The sequence below is a fragment of the Microcebus murinus genome, chromosome 22, assembly GCF_040939455.1.
Source record: "Microcebus murinus isolate Inina chromosome 22, M.murinus_Inina_mat1.0, whole genome shotgun sequence".
Taxonomy (NCBI): domain Eukaryota; kingdom Metazoa; phylum Chordata; class Mammalia; order Primates; family Cheirogaleidae; genus Microcebus; species Microcebus murinus.
In genome coordinates, this window is record NC_134125.1 from 3,884,990 (window position 1) to 3,909,788 (window position 24,799).

The 24,799-nt window shown below is 47.9% G+C and overlaps 2 protein-coding genes across 3 annotated transcripts in view; one reads left to right on the forward strand and one right to left on the reverse strand.

The window, feature by feature from the left end:
* TMEM132B (transmembrane protein 132B) overlaps window positions 1-24,799 on the reverse strand; it is a 309,468-nt gene that overhangs the window by 132,293 nt on the left and 152,376 nt on the right. For both annotated transcript variants that reach the window (XM_075996440.1, XM_012782143.3), the window contains exon 3: window positions 1,888-2,034. In XM_075996440.1, coding sequence (XP_075852555.1) covers window positions 1,888-2,034 — 147 coding nt within the window. The remainder of the gene's footprint in view (window positions 1-1,887; window positions 2,035-24,799) is intronic.
* The window catches only part of UBC (ubiquitin C), a 423,461-nt gene that overhangs the window by 70,721 nt on the left and 327,941 nt on the right, over window positions 1-24,799 (forward strand). The gene's annotated exons all lie outside the window — the stretch shown is intronic.

A 24,799-nucleotide genomic window follows, 5' to 3' on the forward strand; every position in this document is an offset into this window, starting at 1 on the left:
TACCACCTCCGAAGAGTGTGGCAAACACTGCCAGCTGACCACCCAGTGCCCATCCTGCCATCCTCATTCCCCAGCAGCAGAGACCACCTCCCACTACAAAGCCTGAAAATAATATCAAATATTCACTTTCTTGCCTCTTGGGCAAAAGCATTGAACCCACTGCTTATTGATGAGATCTAAAAAGACAATTTCCATGGATATTGTTGGAAAGGCTTCCTTCCCTGGTTAAAAAAAAAATACACACAAAGAGAAAAAGTTCCCTCTTTTCCAGTCTTTAGATATAGCTTGGTGAGTCTGTGATGCCTGCAGCCACCTTGTGACCATGAGGAAACAAGCTGGAGGGTGACAGCCCGTGCACTGGGCATAACGGAGTGGAAAGACAGGAAACCCCTGGGCAACACAGCTGTACTGCTGGATTAACCGCCACAGATCCAGCCCCCTCTCGACCTCTTGCTCTGTGAGATGAGGAAAGCCTACTGTGGCAGCCACTTTTAGGGGATATTCTATAACTCACGCTGAAAGCCCCTCAGCAAATGTCAAACTCCTAGGCTCTCCCAAAACATTAACAACTCAGGATTTGGGAGCATTCAGCAGGCAGATACAGGTTTCCAGGGAAACCAGGGGTCAGGTGAAGCTGAAAACCGAAAACTCTCATGGGTGTAAGAACGGTGTCCACAGCACTGAGTGTGGAGTGAAAGGCACCCGGGTGACTTGGTCAATGATTCCCAAGAGAAGGCTTTTGACCACACAACCTGGGTCACTTCTCTCCCTCCAAAAGAGATCCTCAAAGGCAGGCAACCTCCACCTGAGGTTGGCCGAGGTCACCCAGGAGGGGACAGCACTCGCCGACAGCTCCACAGGAAAGGGTCTTCCATTCTCATGCTCCCCTCGCCCACCCCTGCCCCCACTCACTCATGGGAGCCTCCTCCACACCTAACGCTATGGACCTCGAAGACTTCAGAGACTAGAGAAGAAAGCAAAGAGAGCAGGATGCGACAAAATACGGTGACAAGTAACAGGCTCGAAAGGGGCTCGTCTGCCAAGCCCCTTGGGCTGAAGCAGGAGCCCGGGGGTTTTAACGCAGGCGGCTGCAAGTCCAGCCACACTCGCGAGCCCGATCAGCCGAGCAACCCCGTAGGAGATGCGTGTTCAAGAAGCGGGGGAGAAAGTAGAGGCCAGGGGCTGCGTGGAGAAGGCTGCTGCGGCGGGGGGTGGAGGGGAGAGCTCTCTCCACCTGCTGCATGTAGGAGGAGAGATGGCTGGCAATGACCTCCCTCTGACTCCCAGGTGAGTTCAGCCCCGTCACCCCCAAGGCTGGGGTCTGAGCCGGAGAAGACAGGCTGCCTGCAACGCCGCTTGAGATTCTGAAGCCGTGCGCCAGCTCCCAGGTGCGATATCAGCAAAACGACTGCGTTTAAGCTCTAAGGGACGATTACCCCACAGCAATCGCTACCCTTGGTTTGCTCATTAAAAAGTACATTTTCCCCTTGCCTCTTAAATCATTTCTATTTCCCCCCATTCTGTTCTTCAGCACTTCACTGCAAACAATAACAATAATAATAATAACAATAAAAATTTTAAATGTGGTTATCAAACTCTGCACTGTGACAAATGTCAACTCGGGCAATTTTTGAGACTGCCAACCTAATTAGGTCATTTGTGTACACAGGCATCGGGGATAAAAGCCTCGCACGGCGGCACAGCCCTGTAATGGAGCCATTCAGAGGCCGTGTGCCCGAGCGGTGCTGATGAGCTGAAAGGAGCACGTTTCCCATTAGGCGGAGAGGCGGCCCTTTGTTTATCCACGCGTTGTTTTGCTATCAGCTCCGGCAGCCACTGCCGACCCTCCACTGCCAAGTGGAGGCCCCTGGGGGCCTCTGCACTCACCTGCTCTGCGTGTCGGGGCGATGGCCCATGCAGGTGAGGCTGGCCGTCGTCTGGGTGCTGCCGTTGTCTATTTCTTCCTGCACCGCCCACTGGTCCTCGCTGCTGATCCTCACCGCCGTTATCTTCACACCTGCCGCGGCCTTAATTCTGCGGGGTGGGGGGGAAACACATACATAGTAAAACCATCACAGCTTGGAATGTACAGTGATATACGGCGCCAGGGCAGCTCGCTGGGGAAAGCGCCTGTCGCGTGAGGGCACCAGTCCCATGCATTTGGGGACATAACCTAGTCACCTCCCCAAAGGCCCTACCTCCTCATGCCACCACCTTGGGGGTTAGGATTGGAGCATATAAATTTGGGGGAGACACAAACATTCAGACCCTCATACTTATCAACCACAGAACTGATAAAGTATAAAACAATGCGATATTGTAGAATAATATATAGCAATAACGAGAGAGGGGTCTACCACCCCACAAAACAACAGGTGAACGTCCAGCTACACTGTCGAGTGAAAGAAGCTGGGCACCAAACAGCGCACACCGTGCGATTCCACTTACAGAAAGTCCGAAACAGGCACACGAAGCTCTGGGGTGGAAGTCAGCCCGGCGGTTGCCCCTCCGTGCGGGGCAGTCGCCAGGCGGAGTCCCAGTGAGGCTCCAGGGCGCCTGCAATGTTCCGCTTCTTCATCCGATGCTGACTGCATGGTGGGCTATGAGAATCCACCGAGCACTTACTCGAGGGGGGAGAGGGGCATGGGCAATATAAGTAACCTTAACACTTGTATCCCCATAATACGCTAAAATAAAATTTAAAAAAATAAAAGAATCCATCGAGCGGTGCCCACTCGTGTGTACTCAGTGTGTGTTGTAGTTCGATGTAAAGCTCAAAACAGAGCAAGTGTTTTTGCAACGGGGATGCAAGCAGAGCCAGGCGACACAGTGGCCCCACCACTGCCCATGCTCAGTGGAAGGTCTCAAGATGAGGCAGACCATGGCCAAGTTCACTAAGCAAAAGATTTAGATAAGCCTGTCTACTAATGTTCCAGTGAAACACACAACCACAATAAGGAAAGTGCTCATGAGGAAACTAAACTAAGAAGGAAGAAAGAGAAAGAGAGAGAGAGAGAGAGAGAAGGAGAAAGGAAGGTAAGAAGGAAGGGAGGGAGGGAGGGGAAAAAGGAAGGAAGGGAGGGAGGGAGGTAAAGAAAGAAAGAAAAGCAAGGACGACTATAACCTAAAGCCACAACCCTCTGAAGACAACACTGGTGACGCGTTGATGGTAAACTGTCCTGCTCAAATGCTGACGACTGCGCAATGCCAGGAGCTGCGTGCGTCTGCGAGCTGCTCAGTGATATCTGTGGGTCCTAACAGCTGAGCTTCACTGAGGCCACGCCCCTGCGCCAGACACTTTCCCAGGGCCTTACGCAAATGGCTTCATGTGTTACCTGTATGACACACTTATTCCTCGTTATAGCACTACAAGTGAGGCTCGTCATCCCAGGTTTACAGAGGAAGAATCTGCGGCAGTGAGGGGTTAAGCAGCAGGACAGAAATCAAGAAGGGGAGGCCGTCGTGGGGGCAAGACAGAGCCCAGGGACCCTCACTGCTGAGCCTGCCCTCCCGAGCCAGTGCTCCTGCCAGGCTGCCTGAGGTCAGGTCCTGGCTCTGCCACTGACCCTGGCTGTGATGAGGCTCCTAGTCTCTCAAATGGGACTCCTCCCCTCCAAGTACTAAGCAGGCCCGACCCTGCTTAGCTTCCAAGATCAGACAAGATCCGGTGTACTTGGAGTGGTATGGCCATAAACTGAGCCCTGGATTCCTAGTGTGAGAAGTTCCTTTCTGCTGTTTTAAGTCACCATGTTTATGGTCATTTGCTATGGTAGCCCTAGGACACTAACACAGTGGCTATCTCATAAGGTTGCTGCAAGGGTTAACTGACATAATGCAATGCAAAGTGCTCACACAGAGCCAGTGCTACATACGTGTTTATTATTATTGCCTTATGCTGCTATCTGTGGTCCCAGGAAGGAATCAAGAAACTCAGTCTGTGTGGGGGAACAATGGGTTACATGTAAATGACAAAATAAAGAGAAATAAATTCTAATGATCTGTGCTTTTGGAGTGCTGTGGAACACTGGGCATTCCTACCGCCCTCGGAGAGCTGGGTGTGCCCAGGAACAAAGATCAGGGAAGTGATGGAGGTAGTGATGAGGAGGGGAGGAGCCTGACTCCCAGATCTCAAATTCCAGCCGCAACACTGACTAGCTCTGAGACCTCGGAGAGGCACTGAACTTCCGTGACTCAGTTTCCTTGTCTGTATAATTTGGATATTAATAATATCTACCTATAGTGTTGTTATTATGAAGATTAAGTGGATCAGTGTATATTAAGTGCTTAGAAGAACGCCTGAGACAAAGAAACTGATCAGTGTCTGCTATTATTATTTTTCTGACAACAAACTACCATACGCTCTCCAGAGATCAAACGCTCCAGCACCCAGGTCCCCTGCTTTGTGAGGTGTCCTTTGGAACTACTCTCAGTCTCCAGTTGGGATCCCAACCACCTCCCCTCCAGATATGAGTTCCTGATCCTACTCCTGTTCCTTGGCAGAAAATTCCTCTAACATCCCAAGGCAGGTCAAATGTCTCCACGTGCCATAGTAGATCCATGTATTTCAGAAAGGCTGCTCGAGAGAACATCCAACCCTCAACCCTTTGGACTCAAAGGACATCACTGTACACCTGGAAAACTCTCAGAAAGTTTGTGATAGTTGCAATTGATCTTTTAAATCAAATTCTGATTCATGTCTACTAAAATGTCTAGAAGTTGGGCCAACTTCTGTACAACTCACCAGAGACATTCAAAGGATGCCCCCAGTTCTTCAGGCACCTGACTCTGGTGAGCTCTTATGCATGTGGGCTATCTCTCTCTCTCTCTCTTCTCATGGTCACAGTGTAGCTACAGCAGCTCCAGACCTCACATCCTTATCCACAATGAAAAAGCAAGATTCCTTCCCCCAGAATGAAAATCCTGGAGTCAGGTTTTCATTGACTGAGTTAGATTGAGAATTCAACCTTAGACCAATAACTGTGGCCTACGGGATGGGGGGGAAATACTCATTGGCTTAGCCAGTCAACAACCATCCATGCAGAGGCTGAAGTTAATCCCATCCTAATCACATGGTAGGGGTAAGCCAGAAGTCACTCCTAAAAAAAAATTCAAATTAAAACAGAGCAAACCAACACTGAGTACCAAGACACAAACCTAAAGCCAAATTATTGACGTTTTGCTTCCCTCTTAAACACAAGTTATGAAATTGTTCCTAAATCCCAGTCCTTAGTCCAAATCCCTACTCATTTTAGCTTATATTTGTTAGAACAATTTAAGCCCAGAAAAAATCCATGTCTTGAATATTCATTAAGTTTGTTTCAGAGAAATATCTTTAGGCGTGGTGATATTCTTAGCGCTTGTTATTTAAAAGCTACACTATCTAAAACTACGTGGAAAAATAAATAGGGGCTGAACATGGAAAAAGATATAACCACAAGGTGGCAGTCCCCCCCACTGAGTTTTATTTGGGCGTCACTGTGACAGAATTGCATGCAAGGGAAGTCCCTCACAGCAAGAGATGGTCCAAATGCTATGACACACAGGACCACCCTCCAGAAGGGGAGGGGGGTGAGGGAACCCTCTGGGGAGAGGAAGATGCAGGACAGGAGCTCACATGTCTAGATAATGCCACTCAGCAGCACAGTCTCTGGGTCAGAGTGCTCCAAAGGGCAGCTGCAGCTTGGGTTCTTTTACAGCTACAGGGTTTATCTTATTCATGACTAACAGACATTGGACTCAGTTTTGCAGGGTGTGCACAATAGGCAGGCTCCAAATGGCTAAAAATCTGTTTATTTGGGCTATGTTTAAAACAATTGGATGTGTAAAAACTGGTGATTGGTGCCAGCATGCTTCTGAGCTAACAGGTCCAGGCCTGTTGTAAAGAAATAAATAACACAGGGGCCAATGCCCAGGGACCATCTTTGGCTCATTTATGCAATAACCACTTTGCGACATATGTAGAAAACTTAAATTTATATTTCCCTAGGGTTTTCGTTATATAAGTATTTCTCGCATGAACCCTTGAAATTATGGGATTACACAGCGAAGGATAAATTGGCAGAACAAGAAACTGCTCATTGAAGAACTGACCTTCCAAGAAACCGGTCTCCACTTACACATGGCCTTTGGGGAATGGCAGCACCTACCCCCACCCACCACTTCAACACCTCTGCAACCTTGGTCGGCCAGGCCCTGCTGATTATCGGCTATTCGTACAACGCAAACGCAACGCAAATCTATCGTACAGTGAAATTGCAAACCTTATAATATTGGAAGATGGACAAATGCCAGCAAAGCTACTGACAGAGAGAACGAGGCAAGGGCCTACAGTCACCCCTCGAGAGAGGTTTATTGACAGCTAACAAGTGAAGAGGACAGAATCAGCAGGAATGACGGGTGCTTTACAAGACAGCAGTCTGAATGGCAGAGTAGCGTGACCCTCTTGGGGAAACCAGGGAAGCCCTCCAATGTTTCTGCTAAATGGATCCTTCTTGTGATCCTACTGCCAACGTCAAATATGAAATGAAAAATGCCAGATTTGGAAGACGACAACAAACTACCAACAGGAAATGCATTCTTTGTTATGATTATCAAAGGGTGGGAATCACTGAACCCAAACTTTGTTTAATACACAATGAGATAAATGTGTCGCTGCCATCTTTATTTCATTTCTCAAGGAAGAATAAAATCCAGTCAAGTTTTATTTTTCTCATGATTTTCTATGAAATTTTGGTTCTTATTTTTAGAGGATTGATTTTAATTAGCCAAATATTCTGAGGTTAAAAAAGAGTTCCCGGCCGGGCGCAGTGGCTCACGCCTGTAATCCTAGCTCTCTGGGAGGCCGAGGCGGGCGGATTGCTCGAGGTCAGGAGTTCAAAACCAGCCTGAGCAAGAGTGAGACCCCGTCTCTACTATAAATAGAAAGAAATTAATTGGCCAACTGATATGTATATAAAAAATTAGCTGGGCATGGTGGCACATGCCTGTAGTCCCAGCTACTCGGGAGGCTGAGGCAGGAGGATCGCTCAAGCCCAGGAGTTTGAGGTTGCTGTGAGCTAGCCTGACGCCACGGCACTCACTCTGGCCTGGACAACAAAGCGAGACTCTGTCTCAAAAAAAAAAAAAAAAAAAGAGTTCCCCATTTCACCCTTGGAGCTTTGAATGGCAACACTTACAAAAAATGCATGTTTTATGTGTGTGAAAATATGCCAATATCCTACATTAGTGGGGAACAGAACACTGGCTTCTTCGTGGTTCCTAAAACAGCACATTCTGTCTGCCTCTAAACCTTTGCACTTGCTGTTCCCTCTGCCTGGAATTCTCTCCCAGAGACACCAACCAGCATGACTCATTCCCTAATCTTCAGATTTGGGCAAGGGTCACATCTTAAAGAGTCTTTCCTGGACCATCCAATCTAAAATAGCAAATTCGTCCCGTCCTCAAACACTTTCTATTTCCACTTTCCTGCTTTATCTTTCTCCTTAGCACCAAACACTACCCAATATACACTTTGCTTCCATGTTTATTTATTTTCTGCATCCTCCACTGGATATAGACAGCAGGAGAGCGGGGGTTTCATATGTTTTATTTCCCGCATGATCCATGGTGCTGAGAACCACGCCTGGTGCAAGGGAGGAGCTTAGTAAATATCTGTAGGTAGAATGAAGGGTCTCCTGTCTGAGGTGTCATCTGTCTCTGGATGCTTTCATGAATAGGAGACTTTGAGGGCTAAAAATACTCAGTAAGAGACATCACCAAAAAATGCCAAGGGGAAGGGAGGGAGTGAAGGTCCCGTGGACCAGAGGTTCTCAAACTCACCGGGCATCGGAATCACTTGTGCCACTTGTAATGACACAGAGCTGTGGGCCCAACTTCCAGAGACTGCAATTCAGTAGGTCTGGGGCGGGCTCTGTACTGCTGTGTTTTTTAAGAAGCTGGCATTCTGACACAGGTGGTCCTCGCACTACTTGGGCGACACTGTTTGGGACACACTTCAGATGATCACACTTTGTCGAGGGGAGTATCGATTGCAAAGGGGTATCTGGTGTTCGGCACACGCTCGAGATGAGCCCAGCCCCGGGGCTGGAGCGTTTTCAGGGTGTGATTAAGGAAAACTGTAAAGATAACTTTTAATTTGGGTTCTCCCAGCAAACCCCTTTCTCTGTGACAAATTGACCACAGAGAAAGATGCAGGCATCTGCTGAGGGCTCATTTCAAACTGTGATTTAAACCTGAAAAGATTACAGGGCAGGGGAGAGAGCCCAGGGGCGCCAGGCGACCACAGAGCAGATGGAGGCCACCCCTCCTGCTCTCTCCTGTGCAGCAGGCTGGAATCCTAGGCATGGAGTTCACAGATTTTTGGCCTCTGAGTTAGAAATGTGGCCCAAGATTTATCAGAGCTCGTTGGGCCCAGCTCTCTTACCAAGTAATAAGCACGGCAAGAGTCCACCACCTGCCTGAGAATGAAACCAGCAGAGGAAAGCAGAGGCAATAGGTGGAAAGAGATTGCTTTCTGGCCACGCTGTCTCGGCATCTAGATCCAGCCAGACCTGAGGCCATCTTTGAAAGTTTCAGTTACACGAGCCGATAAATTCCCTTTACGTCACTTGATTTGGGTTTCTTCTATGTGCAATCAAAAGTTCACTGACAAAAAACAGTTAGGTCTGACATTTATACCACTCAGAGGACAAGATAAAACCCTCCCAAAGTTCACAGAAGATACACACATAACATTACCCCACTGTAATCCAAGGGCAAGAGAACAGATGGTGGAAGGATGTTCAATATTTCAACCATCCTTGTGAGCACAGAGAGCAAATATGAAATAAAAGGAATCTATGGAAATAATCAGAGATCCTCTCTCGTCATCATACCCATCACTTCAGTAATAAATATTAATAAAAAGCTAAGATATAAAAACATGACTCATATCTTGAAAATAACCTGACCTTTTATGGAATTAAACTCATTTTCTTTCAAAACTGCTATCTGTAGAATGCTTGGCGACATAAACTTTCAAATGCCTATTAATCATTTTGCCATGGTAATTTAAAGCATTTTATCACCCACAGTGAATTTTTTCCATCTCTTCCTCTCCCATCCAGATTCACTCAAGGGCTCACCCTGATGCAGTGGGTATTATCTGTCCATGGAGACCTGTCAGTAACGGGGTTCTCACGGCTACGCAGAAACACTCAGGCACACATGTGTACAGGTGTCCTCTCTCTGGCCTCCAGGTGGGCTCGCCCAGTAGGAGGGATGATGGCTGGCATCCTCAACCCCGCCTCCACCTTAGTCAAAAGCCCCTCCATTAAGTTCTCTTTGGGGTGTGCCAGCCCCTACCTGCCTGAACCCTACTAGTATGGGCCTCTGCAAAATACCGTTCCCTATGCCTGAAGCTTTTTTCCCTCACACCACACTCTAGCCCCTTCATCCCAATTATCTGTACCACTCCTGTCCATCCTTCAATGCTCAATGGAATTGCCACCTCCTCCTGGAAGCCTTCCCAGGTGCACAAAACTAGATTAGCTTTTTCTTTTACTGCATTTCTGTTTCCTTCCTAGCACTTATCACAACTAGGACTAAATAACCACCTGTGTAAATTTCCTATACATTACGGTCGCCTCAGACAGTGAGATCCCGAACAGCCTGAGACCACGCCTTGCTTGTTTTCATTGTATCCCCCACTTCGTACGATGCTGTGCACACACTCGGTGCTCAATACGCACTTCTCAAATGAATCAAAAGAATCCAACAACAAAATGCAGCAGGTCCCTGCGACGGAAATGGCCAGGCTTTATCCGACAGGGGAGGAAAGAGAGCAAACTGGTGTCGAAGGCAAAGCCCCTTTGGTTTCTCAGCCTCAGGCAGACGCTTCTGGAAGACACTCGTGCCCGTCATCTCTGGTGCTGACACGGCTGCCGATGGCAAATGCTCTGCAGTCCACTTGGTGATGGAGCCTGTGTTGCAGATTCGGAAGCAGAGGCAGGAGGGAGGCTGACGACAGACAGCGGGGCCCCGGGACTGAGCCTGAGCCACCCCTGTGTCACTCGGGAGCAGCAGCTTTGACCGCACCTCACAACCAGCCACCACTCGGACACCGGCGGGTCCTTCCACACACATTATCTCACGTGTTCCTCGTGAAAACCTGTGAAACGGCTACAGGGAAATGCTTCGCACACCCACGGCCGCGCAAGTGTGTAGCTGCAGGACCAGGGCAGGTCTGGTGACCCTGTGGTCACAAGCCCAAGCCCACAGCTCCTCCCAGGAGGAGGTGAGTCTGCCACGGCCACCTGGGCTTCACACCCTCTTGGCTCGGTAAGATCTCAGCAGTTGGTCACGTGAAGTGCTCCAGACCCCCTCTCTCCTCCCCAAGGTCTCTTTAAAAATGCCCAAAAAGGACTGTAATGGAAGAGCTAAGGGTATAATCACCTCCAGTGACCAGAGAGCTGCACATACTTGCATTTGCAGAGCTCCGTCCAGTACGCAACGTGCCCCCGCACCCACCTAACCGCAGCGGACCCGCAGCCCCAGCCTACTCTGCAGGCACGTTCTCTGAGCAGCTCCTCTCCCGCACCTTCCTCGCAATTCTCCTCCAGGACAACCTTTCCCCATTTATTCAGTCCAGGAATACAATCTTCTAAGTCTACACTTGACACAGTAAACTTTAATTACAGATAGTGAGAAACACACATGCATGCACAAACACACACATTATTCTTTAGCAAATCCCTCTTTTAATCCTGTTGCTGCTGCAAAAAAAAAAAAAAAAAAAATGATTCTTTAGCGCAGACCCTACAGTTAAAAAGGAGGAAGAGTAAAGCATTAGTTACCTATTGCTGCATAACAAGTCACCCCAAAACTTAGCTACCCCAAAACAATATTTATCATCTTGACGTTTCTCAGGGTCAATAATTCAAGAGCATCTTTGTAGGATGGTTCGTTCTCTCTCTCTCTCTCTCTCTCTATTTCAGTGACAGAGTTGGCTGGGGCTGCAGTCATCTGAAGGCTTGACTGGGGCTGGAGGATCCACATCCAACGGGGATGCCCTCATATCGCTGTGGCCTCAGTGCCTCACCATGTGGCCCTCTCCTTAGATGTTACTTGAGTATCCTCACAACATGGCCACCAGCTTCCTCCAGAATGAATGATCCAAGAGAGAGAACAAGGAGAAAGATGTAATGCCCTTTACATTTTGGTCTCAGAAGTCACATAACCCCACATCTGCCTTATTTTATTTGTTAGGAGAAACTCACTGAATCCAGGACATGTTCAAAGGGTGGGGAACTCAGCTCCTCCTATTGAAGTGGGGAGTATCAAAGAATTGTAGACATATCTCAAAGCCATTGTAAGTGAAAAGCTTTTAGAGGCTTCTAAAACCCTGGGTTAGTTTTGCTTGCTCTTGAATTTCATATAAAAGGAATCACATGTCCCCTATGGACCAACACTGTGTTTATCAATATTAACCTAGTTATTGCATATAGCAGGAGTTTGTTTTCTTGCTACATGGGTATATCACAATTTACTTATCCATTCTATCGCTGATAGACACTTGGGTTGTTTATAGTTTTTGGCTTTTATAAATAATGCTGCTATGAGCATTCTTGGGCATGTCCTCTAGTAAGCACATATTTGAAATGCTGTTGAGTATTTAGGTAGGAGTGGGATTGCTGGGTCATAGGACTGTGTGTGCTCCAAAAGGTGCTAGTTGTCAGGGTAGCAGTAACCATGGTGAGGAGAGGATCACTGGGGAGGAGTTTCTGGGGTGCTGGTCATGTTCATATTCTTGAACTGGGTGATGGTGACACAGGTACGTTCACTTCGTGGAAATTCATCAAGCTGGCGATTCCAATCTACTATCAGCCTCAAGATATGCCACTGCTCAGAAAAACCTCCACCATCCTCCCGTTCCCCCAAAGAAGAAAAAGTACTCCCTTTCCCAGGCTCTTAGTGTGGGGTGGGGAGCGGAGACACCCGGTGTGTGTAGGGGGGCCTCCTCTCAGTGCTCTTTTCCAACTATGCTGTAAGCGTCCCTGCAGGAGGGACCCTCACAGTGAGTCACTCAGGCCCTGGCTCTCGGCATTCCCTTCACTGCTGCACTGAACTGGACTGATGGAACTCCACCTCAGCTCAGTAGCTGAGAGTTACTGAGTTCGTACCAGTGTCAAGCTCTGCTCTAGGCTCTATAATAGCTCTCTTATGTCTCATAACAACCGCATCTTCAGTTCCATGATAAGGAAAGTGAGGATCAAAAAGTGTAGGTAACCCAACCAGGATCACCCAGCCAGTAAGAGGCAGAGCCAGGACTCAAACCCAGGATGTCTGGCTCTGGAGCTGTCAGAGAGAGAGCAGGAAGAGACACCTGTGCTGAATTATAGAAGAAAGGGAGGGAGGGAGGGACAAGTCATAAAGTCTCTGCCTACCCTCTCTAAAATACCTATGCCCCATCATGCTCTATGCTGATACCCCACTTTAATTTTCACATAGCACTTAAAATGTCCTAAAATTAGATTTCTTTAATACACTGACTGCCATGTGAGTTGTATTTAACTCAGGCTAGTTTTGAGCCTGGGGCCTTGTGAAGCTAAACCCTGCGGTTGGTTCCTGAAAATCTTACTTGTTGATGTTACTATTGTTACAATTAAAATTGACAATTTAATTCTAAAAACATGGATTGCATGGCATATGACTCACACACAGAAAACAATAAAAAATAGCAAATTAGAAAGGATTGGGTTTTTTTTTTAATAAAATACCATGGCCCTAGGGGAAAAAATGTGTTGTCTAGTGTGGCAGTCGATGTGTTATTTGTTTACTTATTTATTATTCGTCTCCCCAGTTAGAAGCTAAGGTCCCCAAGGAATTCTGTCTCGCTCATAGCTGTATCCTCAACACCGAATTTAAGAAACTGGATATATCAATCTATATGTGCGTATTTGCATGTGGAGAAGACGTGGAAGAAAGGAGAGGCAGGAAGATGCAGAGGCCAGAACAGGAGAGGACACTGGCTTTTCCTTGTTTAACTCCTATGTTCTTGCCTTGTTGCAACCAACAGGGGTTTCAGAAGGCGCTTCAGAAGTTCTGAGATCCAGAAACCATCACCAGGTGTGTATGTGACAGTTGCCGGGGCAGGACCAAGGGGAGAGGTGAGGGAGGCCGATGGTTCGTCTCGTGTGTCTATGCAGTCAAACCGCGCTGGGTACCGGGAGCACTGTTTTGGAGAAGACTGGGGGCCACCTCTGGGCTTGGCAGGAGAGAGTGCTGTGACCAGCTCTCTGAGCCAAGGCTAGGAGCGTTATTGGCAGCTTTCTGCCAAACGTCGGCCACCCTGGCCGTGTGTTTCCTGGGCAGACTGTTGACTGGCACGCAATGCTCCAGACCGGAGCAGTCGACTCAGATCATGATCTGGGTCTAAGGACGATGGCAACTAAATAAACCACACTGGACAGCAGAGTTTTATGTTTCAAAATGCCTCAGGAAAAGGAGATTTAACAACCTCCCCCGTGACCAAATCCTGCGTTCTGCAGCCTTCCCCCATGCCTCGGGTGTGGTTGCTGCCTCTGCCGCACCACCAGCCTGTCAGAAGCCAGGCGCCAAGCTCACAGCAGCACAGCAGACTGCAGAGGAGGCCTCCTTCCTAGTCGGGGGCTCTGATCATTCCACAGCAGTCCTCACCCCCAAAGACTTCTCCTTCCTTTGAACTCCCTTAGAATTCACTTTCTATTAGTCTCAGGATCCAGAATGCTTTACATTGCCTTTTGTTGTTAGTTAAGGATGGGTGGATAGGTGGATAATAGAAGAATGAACACACAAATGAACAGAAGATGGGGACAGATGCTTCTCCATCTCAGTAATAGGCTTCTTACAAGTCACTGTCATTTCTTATTTTGGACTTCTAATATCCTACCTGGAGCCTGGTACAGTCGCTCAATAAATGACTGCCTACAACTATGTCGATGATGTTTACAAACTGGGATTACAAATCTCAAAGGCTTGGTCTAATGCTGCAGCTATAAAGGGCACCCACCACAGTAGCTTTTCAACCTGCAAGAGGGAAGGAAGACCCCATTGGCTACAGACCAGCCGCACAGTGAGTGGGGGTTCTGGTCTACACGTGGACACACAAAAGACCCAGGAGACCAAGCTCCAGTTGACATTGCCTTGACTGGCCTTCCTACAAGGACAAATTCTGTCCTTTGCACACAGACCAGAGACCCACCTGTTTTTTAATGAATGGACAACCAGAGAACCCATTTGGGCACTTGTATTCAAGAATCCAGTGTTTCTAGCTGCATTTGTGGAATAAGCTCCAATGCCATCAACAGAGACTTGGAAGATGAGAAGCAAAAAACATTTCTCAAGCCTCCTTTCAGAAGAGAGACTGCCTATGCAATGGGTCACAAATCAACCCTGAAGAAACACAGAGGTAAGTACTTTTAATAGACCAGACTTCTCTCTGGGACCTTCAAGGTCATGGGTAACTCTCCCTGGGATCTTCAGAACCATGCTTCTTCCTCAACACCTCCCCATACTTCAGCCTCCCTAACTGTGTGCCATCACTTCAGACACAGATTATAAACATTACGCATCCGGAAGAATAGAAGCGAAAGCAGCCCTAGGTCTTAGACAGCGTGAGATTTATTTCAAACGCGGCTAATGGTTCCCTGTTAGCCAGATCATCACACTTCTTTGTATGACACCAAAACAGCCTCACCAAGCTGCATTCGTCTGGTGAACTGTCCTTATCTTTGCACACCTGGAAACCCGATCAGGTACCACTGGATCTAGGAAGTACCACCTCCTCTCTGTTCCTCCTCAAAGCCAAGATTATTCGTACCTCAGGGCCTTTGCATTTGCTTGTCCCTCTCCAGCTCCCCATGGCTTTTTGGCTATGGATGTCTCACCATATCCAGCCTCTTCACTTGCTTACATACCTTGTCTTGCCTCCACGGGCATTTTAAATTATAACAAACAAATCATTAAGTAGAGAACAAAGATGCCACAAATCATTAAGTAAGAAAAAAACAAAAATGCAAAAGCAAGCAGAGTCTACTAATTTGCTCATCTTTGGTGGGCATTTTTCCATTAGCTGACATGCTACAGAAGCACTTTCAATATGCCACTCCCCGATTCAAAAATGCCAATAGCCCCAGTGCTGACCCAAATCCAGACCATACATGGGAGTAGCAAGGTCTAAAATATTTTTTAAAAGATAAACTTATTGCCAAATTGTGTAGCAGTTGAAATGAAAATAGTAAGGGGGAAAGAGTTTGAGTGGTGTGTAGGTATGTACAAAAATCAAGAAAGTGGCACATGAGTGGCTGAACTCTGGGAAACGCCAATTTCAGAGATGATTGGAGCTGTTGCCGGCTTTCACAGTCAGCCTCCTATTCTCCTGCAACCCCACAGCTTCACCCCAGGGGTCTTTGAGCTACAAATCAAAGAGGCAATTCTCTACAACAAGAGGCCGTCTCACTGACCAGCTCAATTCAGCTAAGATGAGAGCAGCTGGTACCACAATATGAGAATCCCACTCCAGGTTGGGTTTGCTCAACAGCGTAGATGAAAGAAGAAAACACATCTGGAGGGGGAATCAAGCTGCTAAGAATGAACTCAGAGTTTATCTGCAGTTGTCACAAAACATTCTGCTGTGGAACACACAGTCCCTACCACCTTCACCTGCCTACATCTCCTCTGTCCCCACTGGTAGCAATTCATGGAGTGACCAAGCATGGGAAGCCACAAACAAAAAGAGTTTTCTAGCAAAGAAATGGCAAAGAAAACAGATTTTTAAAAAGCAAAGTATTCACAACTTTCACAAAGTTGGACTGATCTGGAATAACTTAATGAATGGCTCAAACCTAAGATATTTTTTAAGAACAATGTTATTCAACTGAGTTTAATGTAATTACCTGGCATCAAATTACAGCAATCAGACAACCCACCTTTAATAGATTTTTAAACTTTTTCAAATGCTTCTGTATCCTGTTTGTATCTCAACTGATTTAATGGTCATCAAGAGACTGAAGCTCAGAGAAGTGAAGTGGCCCAAGCCAAATCTCAAAGAGGCAGGACCAGACTCAGACACACAACTCCAGGTCTCCCCACCACCCACCACTGCTCAGTGAGAAGGCAGTGAGAATATACCTGCTTCATGTTCTCGCACCAAACATCCCATTCAGAATTATCATTCGGTATCCTGGGACCACATCTTGAAATGAAAAAGATAAATCTGGATGATCCCAACTTGAAAAATAGAGATGCTACACTGAATGACTGCACTGAGGAACCACACTTGCCTTAGTAGAAAATATGAACCATATCCTGCTTTTTTCTGTGTTTTAGGAGTCTAAAGATCTTGGGTGCAAAATAGAAATTATTTATGTTTAATATAAAATCACATGATAATAACCTGAAAAGCTAACACTCAAGGGAGGATGTAAATTAGAATTCTTTGCTTGTAAGCAATAGAAACCCATTCTGGTAAGCTTGAGAGAAAGAGATTTCTAGGAGGGATGTTGGCCATCTCATAGAGTAATGAGGGAAAGCTGGAAACGCAAGCCTAGGAATGGGCCAACATCCAGGGCAAGTAACCGGCAAGATCCCAACGGAGACCCCTTAATCAGAATCACCAGATGCCACCCCCAAGTGTCCACTTCAGCTGCACCAAACATCATGTGCACCTGGGACTTATAGAACTGCCTTTCCCACTGGCATCCAGGGATTATTGCCCTCAATAGCAGATGCACCTCACCTGTGCACCAGCCAGCAGAAGGGACCCAAGTCTGTGCCCAACTCAGTCCCTGTCCGATTTACTTATGTGAACACACACACATGCACACACATATGCACATTCATACATGCACACACATGCATGGATACATGATGTGTGTGCACACATACACATGTGCACACACACAGCAGAAGCAGACACTGGTGAAGTACCACCCCAGCCATCCTATTTCAGCACTGCTGTGGCGGACAGTTCCATGCATCACCAGCCCCAGCCCCCCGCCAGTGGCTGTCACCAAAGTATTCTTGACCTCTGCTGTTTTCTTCAAGTTATCTCCCCAAGTCAACCTTCAACCAACTGGGATGGAAGTCAGTAGACACAAGCTCCAGCCTCCCCATATTCCCATGGGACAATTCTGAGGCACCTTGCACACAGTTCTGAGAGAGCACCCCAAGTAGGATCACATTGCAGGGACCCTTTATCAGCTTCTTTTCCTTCCTGGCCTCATTTCCACCCACCCTACTTCTACTTTCTGGCATCAACTCCCAGATAAACTTGCAGGGCCCCAACTCCCTGGTCTGGAGTCTGCTTTCAGTCTACATGCACATCTTGCATGCACAGGTGCATCCTGCAATGTCTTGCATGGAAAGAGAGAGGCCTTGGACCCCCAGCAGGTTGGAAGGTGCATGGAATATAAAACCCCCAATGTCTCTACCACAAGGGGCTAAAGAGAACCTGCCTGAAATTCCCCTGAGCTGGGATGGAGTCAAAACCAACCCTGGTTTTACACACACGGTGTGCTTAGCAGTGAAGCTGAGGTATCAAATCAGTGTCCTCCTTTCTCTCTCCATATCTCTTATACCAGTAAGAATCTGGCCAGGAGGACAGAAACAATGCTAAGCATTTAAAACAGAGGAAATGTAATGCAGGGAGGGGGCTGCACAGATATGTGCATCTGAGAAGCCCAGCCAAGATTCTAGCCCAGCTGCTAGAACCCCTAGGCCAGAAGGACAGAAGGAGGAAGCAATGTCCTCAGAGCCAGGGACCAGGGTCACTTGAAGAGCAATAGGACCCCCGAGGGCTCCTCGAGCAGGAGAAATGTGGCTGCTACCACAGATGGCGCAGGCAGGAGGAGGGGGTGCCCTGGCTGGCAGGGCCCCATTGGCTGACAGCGCCTGAGGGAACCTGGGAACCACAGCCCGCAGGGTCAGCTCCTCTGACACAGATGGGCAGGCAAGAGCAACCCATGGGTGTGACGGTGAGAACTGGGCACCGGCACATGCCCCACTCCAATCGCGGAGTTTGCGATCTGTCCATGAACCCCTCCGTGCCCTGGGAGATGATTTATCTGAGGCTGGAAGGATGGACTCACCTTGCTGACTATCGTAGCCCTCACTGAATGGTGGCCCTAAAAGATATGCCCATCCGGAACCTGTGACTATGACCCTATTAGGACAAAGGGCCTTTGCACATGTAATGAAGGTAAGCATCTCAAGAAGAAATCATCTGGGTTAGGGTGGGCCCTGAATCCAGTGGCCAGTGTGACCTATAAGACACAGAAAAGGAGAAGACACAAAGAGACCACGTGGAGGGAGGACCACGTGAGGACAGGGGCAGAGACGGGGCTTACATAGCTATAGTCCAAGAAATGCCAAGAATTTCTGGCCACCACCAGAAGCAACCAGAAGGGCCGGGAACAAATTCTCCCCCAGAATCCTCCAAAAGAACCAACTCTGCCCACACCTTGATTTCAAGATTTCCGGTCTCCAAAACTGTGAGAGAAAAAAATTTCTGTTGTATTAAGCCACCAACTTTGCAGTCATTAGTCACAGCAACCCTGAGAAATAAATGTACCCATCCTAAGTTCCATTATCTTTTTCTGTGCCATGGAATTCTCTCCTTTCCAAGTTGGACATAAATCTTACAGGAGCAAAAAAGGAGTTCAAAAGCTCTGTCTTTAAGGCGATGAAAGGCCCTCATCTCTTAAAACTCCCCATTTCACACCTCCTGTCCTGTCCCAGCTGCACCTATAAACGTCCCTGCTGTGCTCATGACGGGAAGTTGTCTCTGGAGCCAGGAGCGTCCATTACACCCGGTGAATAATACCCTGGCAACCGAGTGCACTCTTAGCTCGTCTCCCTTTGGTGATGGGCCCTGCTCAAGGACAGCGCCGTCCCTCTGTCTTCTGAATTAATTGGTTACAGTACTCTGTTCACTTCCAATTGCTGCTGTTACAAATTACCGCAAACTTAGTGGCTTAAAACAGCATAGATATATTATCTTATCATTCTGGAGTTCAAAAATCCAAGATGGCCTAAAATCAAGGTTTTAGCGGGGCTGCGTTCCTTCAGGAGGGTCAAGGAGAAAATCTGTTTTTGGTTTATTGGGGGGGGGGGTTGGTGGTTGTTTGTTTGTTTGTTTGTTTGTTTGTTTTTTGTGGTTGTTTTTCAGCTCCTAGAAGCTACCTGCATCCTTGGCTCGCATTTCCTCCCTCTACCTTTGGAGCCGGCACTGTAGAATCCAATTCCGCCTCTGACTCTGAACTTCTGCCTCTTTCTTCCCACTAAAGACCTTGTGATCCCACTGGGCCCTCCTGGATAAGCCAGGATAACCTCCTTATCTCAAGGTCAGCTGATTAAGACCTTAACTCCCCCTTGCCATGCAACACAACCTACCCACAGGTTCTGGGGATTAAGACGTGGACATCTTTGGGGGATCATTATTCTGCCTGCCACAAGCAAGAAATCTTCAATTAAACTCTCAACAGGCAGATCCTTATGCTTCAAGTGAAGCCGTGGTGGGCAGGTCCACATGCAACCTGCTACACTCTTCCCAAGACAGGCAGGGCAATTACATAAAGGGGCTCTGCAGGAGGCCTACCAGGTGCCAGAGACTGAGATGGGCGCTATGGACACGTGGCCTCCTTCAAACCTCCAGCAACACTAACAGGAAATTCTAGCACCCATTTCACATACCGTGTTTCCCTGAAAATACGACCTACCCATAAAATAAGCCCTAGCAGGATTTCTAAACATTTGTGCAATATAAGCCCTACCCCAAAAATAAGACCTAGTGGTGGGCATGGCTACACAGCATATCTGCACAACCCGTGCATTTCATCGCTGAGTGGTAAAGAAGACGAGCAGCCCTTCTCATCTGAGAAGAGCCCCATGAGAGCTCTATGGCTCCACATGAGAGATTGGGGCCAATGGTTCTAAAGGAAATAGAGTTGCAAGAAATTCAGGATGGAATTCAGGGTTTAGAGAGTGATAATGATGTTCCAGAAGAAGATGACTTAACTATATTTGAATAAATGTAGATGGTTGTACCATACTTAAAAAAAATAACACATCCCCTGAAAATAAGCCCTAGGGTGTGTTCTTGAAGAAAAATAAATGCAAGACCCTGTCTTATTTTCAGGGAAACATGGTATGAGCACCTGAGGCTCAGAGATGGGCAACTCAACCCTCCACACTCAGCGTCCAGATCAAGAATGCCTTCTCCCCTCCTATTACCATGCCTTGATTTAACTGACCTTTAACAGCCAAGATCAAGCAACATTTCTTCTTCTCAATGCCTACCTTTCAAGACATTCCTGAAGCCCTCCTGGCATGAGCCCTGATTTGTTATTCATCTGTTTGCATGTGTGTGCTGCCTCCCCAAAGAACTTGAGATCTTTTTGGGGTAAGGACCCTAGCCAAGACTTGCTGGTATCTTCTAAAACACCAGCTGGGTTGTGGGAGCTCAAAGGACAGTTGCTCACTGAAGCCCACAGCAAGCAGCAGAGTTACAGGCTCTTTAAAGAGACGCTCTTTCATGAAAACAATTCATTCCACCTCCCCAAGGGATCTGGCCAACTCTATGAGGACCCTTTAAGAACACTCAGATGTCCCATGAGATATATCAGGCCTATATGAGTGTAATAAAAATTATAATAACAAGGAAAATATTAATAATTATAGCCATGTGCCAGGCTCCACTCTAAGCCATTTACACATGTTAACACATGTGTAACGATAACATGACCTGTTTATTGTTCACGACGGCACTCCGAAGGAGGCACTTCTTTAACCCTCATGTTATAGAAGGGGAGACCGAGGCACAAAGCACACGGGAGACATGCCCAGGATTTGGGAATCCTGAACCTGACCTCACTCTGTCCTCAAGGTCCCCCCATCCACACCTCCCTGACCCCCGACCTGGGCTTCCTCCCTGGATCTCCCTTTGGTTCAGTCGCCTCTTCGGGATAAACCTTCGAGATAAGCCCGCTCTGGTCCCAGCCCGGGGCACTCTTTCCAGTTCACACCCCCGGGGAAGCTCCCCGTAGCCTGGGGGAGACGAGCCCCCTCGGAGGATATCCAGTGTGTTCCCCACCTACACACCTGAGCAGGGGCTCCCAACCTGGAAGGCGGCACGCAGCGCGGTGTGCAGAGCTGCGTGTGCGCTGCGGAGGTGCAGGCCGCCGGCCCCGCTCAGCGAGCCTCACTCCGTGGGTCTGGGCCTGCGTCTCACCAGCCGCCCGCCTCCCCCCGAGAGACTCTGCTCCCAGCAGTCCCCAGAGCACCTGCAGAAACGGCAGGGGTGGGGGCTGGCTTGGCAAGCTGGCCACTCGGTTTGTTCTCCCACACACACGCATTACAGCAGGCATTTATTTTACGCAGATTTTGCTTTCAGATCGTTTTGACGTGCCTGTGGGTGTCTGCTCCGGTGCCAGTGGTCCCTGCATGGCCCACTCAGCGCCCCCATCAGACAACGGCCTTCCCAGAGCCGCCTCAGGCTCAGCAGGGGAAGGGCTGCGGGACAAACCGCTATCTTTGAACCCCTCCCTCAACCCGGAGCTTCACCCCTGCAGGTGATTCTGTCTAGACTCACCGCATACCTCTCTAGGAAGTGGTTATTACCCCATTTTAGAGATGAGAAAACTAGGACAGGACAAGTCTAAATAGCCCCCAACCCAGACAGTTTCTGGGTGAAGAACGTGAATGGCCGCTTCGCTAATGGCCCCGCTGTTCCTCAAGAAACAAGACCACGTGCGGCCGCGACTGGGGCTGGCCCCATACCTCACTCGAGAGCGACCCACGTTCCCAGTGCCTGGGCCCCCTGCACCCTGCTGCCTATATTGCCTTATTCTAGGTACCATCTGTATTACTGCTTACTATTCTCCTTTTAATCTGCTCATTACACAACTTTACCTGGGAAGGAAGCAATAGATCAGTACTTGAAATGAAAAAAAGCAATATCACTTTCCGCAAAGAGAAGAAACCCCTAAAGTACGTACAGTGAAAACAGAACAATGATACTTAATGCTTGCCACACTGCTGCCTGCCAAAGGCTACCAACCTGGGGGCTGGGCTCCCACTACCCTAAAACAAAAACAAACCACAGGCAAGGAGATGAGCATGTGGTCAGGAGGACGCAGGAGACTGGCACATCAGACAGAGCCTGCCCTCCGCCCCCGCCTTCACAGGGATTGAAAAAGGTGTCGAGAGAACCAGCTCTCACTCAGGCAATTCAGTGTTCTGTAAGCACCTACAGCATTTGGTACCTGAATACCTACAGTCACCCTGGGGACAGACTGATTTTAGGTGGTCTCTAAGATGATGTAAAGGCAAAAGTCATTCTAGAACCCAGAAACTTTTGGAGGGAGGTTGAAGGAACAAAATCAAGAACCCAGAGGAACACAGCAGGTAATTTGGTTTATGTGTAGGTCTCTCCAAAGCAAGTCTACCACCTTCTTGGAATGCCACCACGTTACCATGGAAACACAGCCGTGGCAAGTCAAACTTTCTGCCCGGGTGTTACAGAGTGTGCTCCTCCTCCAAGACGGTCGGCAGCCACCAGCGACGGCATCGCTCACCCACCCAGGACACTAGTTATGTAACACAGTCTGAGTTCTGACATAATTTCTTCACGTCAGCCCAGTTTCTTGCAAGATGAAAAGCAAAGAAGGGTGTTCCTCTCCGCCATGACTAGGTATAATTAACTCCCAAAATATTCATCCTTTAGCAACAGAGTGTACCTCTTTCTAGTCATGCGGGGAGTTGCTAAAGGACATATTGGCTTGGACCCTGAAAGCAAATAAAAAGGCAAGGCCTGGTCACTTCTTTCCCCTTGAAAATGTGGCCCCCGTCTCCTAGTCTTTGTGTGACTGCTGTGAATTTAAATGAGCACAACCACCTTGGTCACAGGTTAGATTCCGAGTCTGAGATAGAGTTTCTTACAGACAGCAACAATGAGCTGGATTATTCATGCACATACACACACAGAGGTGGCTTTTTTTTTTTTTTTGTATCTTAGCTCAAATATTATAGTACATTGTGTGCTATCTGGTGGCAGTACAATTTCTGACACTATTTCCATAATAGCAACATTTACATACAGATGGCAAATAAATAAAACCTTTCTGTGACTTGGTCTGTGGTTCTTACGGTCAGCAAATCCTATTAGGGGCTTTATTAACCTGCTCAGTGATGGAAATGTTATATCTGATCTTATGGATTTCAGCTGTGCAATCCGGCCCTGCTACAAAATGAAATTTAACTCTCAACATTTTTCTGCAACATGAAGCCACCAAAATTGAGGGGTTTTTTTTCTGTATGCCGCGCTGGAAATAACCACCCTTTCTCATTTCTCATTCGAGCCACAAATGCTTTCTTTTTGCTATCCATTTTCTTTAACAGCACATAATTGCAATTAGCTAGTGAGCACCAAGGGATAGGAGTCGATCAACATACAAAGTTGCCAAGAAGAAGTAAGTCTAGGCAAGAAAGAAAGGAGGTGGAGGGGTCTCCCTGATGGAAAATGCATTTGGAAGACTTTGCTAAACACCCCCCCCCCAGAGAAGCCCCAAAGAGATCTCCTTCTGTGAGCATCCCTGCTCCAAGTTGAACCCTGGCAGGAAACATCTAGGCCTCAAAGGATTGGCTAATGACTAGTTAAAATCAGCCACTTTCTATATCTAAACAAGGGGGAAAATGTGTTTGTGGGTGAGCTGAGTTGAAAGCTGCCCCACAAAGACTCTCCTGAGAACCCAGATACTGTAGAATTTCCTGTGCCCTGGGAGAATCTAAGTGGAAAAGTCATCTCAGATCTAAGAAGGATGAGCCTCCAGAGAGAGGACTTCAGAGATCCAGCAGGTATGGGTCATACCTTTCCTCTTGCACTAATACTACTTTCCATACCTCCGATCCTGAAGGAAAAACCCTAAAGAGGAATCCAAAATCAGAGCAAGACTCTTGTGTACCCTACATCTGCCAGGCAGTGGCACCAACATCCCAGCGCATCCCCCAAATAAGAACCTGTGTTCCCAAAAGTCTCAATCAAACTGACGCTGGAACGGAATGGAAAACACAGGAGTTACGAGGGGAGGCAAGGACGAGGGAAGTTAAGGAAACTCTGAATTCACAGCGAGTAGTATGAAAGGCATTTCATTACTTTCCATACTGTAGGGTACTGTGCTGGTTTCCCAGGCCCGCCACTCAAAATACCACAGACTGGGTGGCTTCACAGGAGAAATTTATTTTGTCACAGTTCTGGAGCCCAAAAGTCTAAGATGAGGTGTTGGCAGAGTTGGTTTCTCCCGAGGCCTCTCGCTGTGGCTTCCTCTGCCTTCTCTTCTTATAAGACATTGCATTAGGTCCCACACTGATGACCTTAATTACCTCTCTACAGGCCTCTGTCCCATGACAGCCACATTCCCCGGGTATCAGCGGTTAGGGCTTCAACATGAGAATCTGGGGGACACGGTTCAGCCCACGACAGGCATCAAGCACCATGAGTTGACTGCTGTATCCAGAACGGACAAGTGTGTGCTCCCCATTTACCGAGTCCCAACCACAAACCGGGCATAGTTCTCGGCACTGGAGACGCACGTCCCTGTCTGCGTGGAGCCGACATGCTAACGTGGGGAAACAGACAACAGATGCATGAACAAATAAATACCTTAGTCTATTTCAGGCGGTGACGAGTGCTCTGTAGGAAACCAGCTGGAGCAGGACTGGGGTGGGGGCCACTTAGGGATGGTCCGGAAAGGTTTCCCTGAGAAGAGGACGGACTTGAATAGCAAAG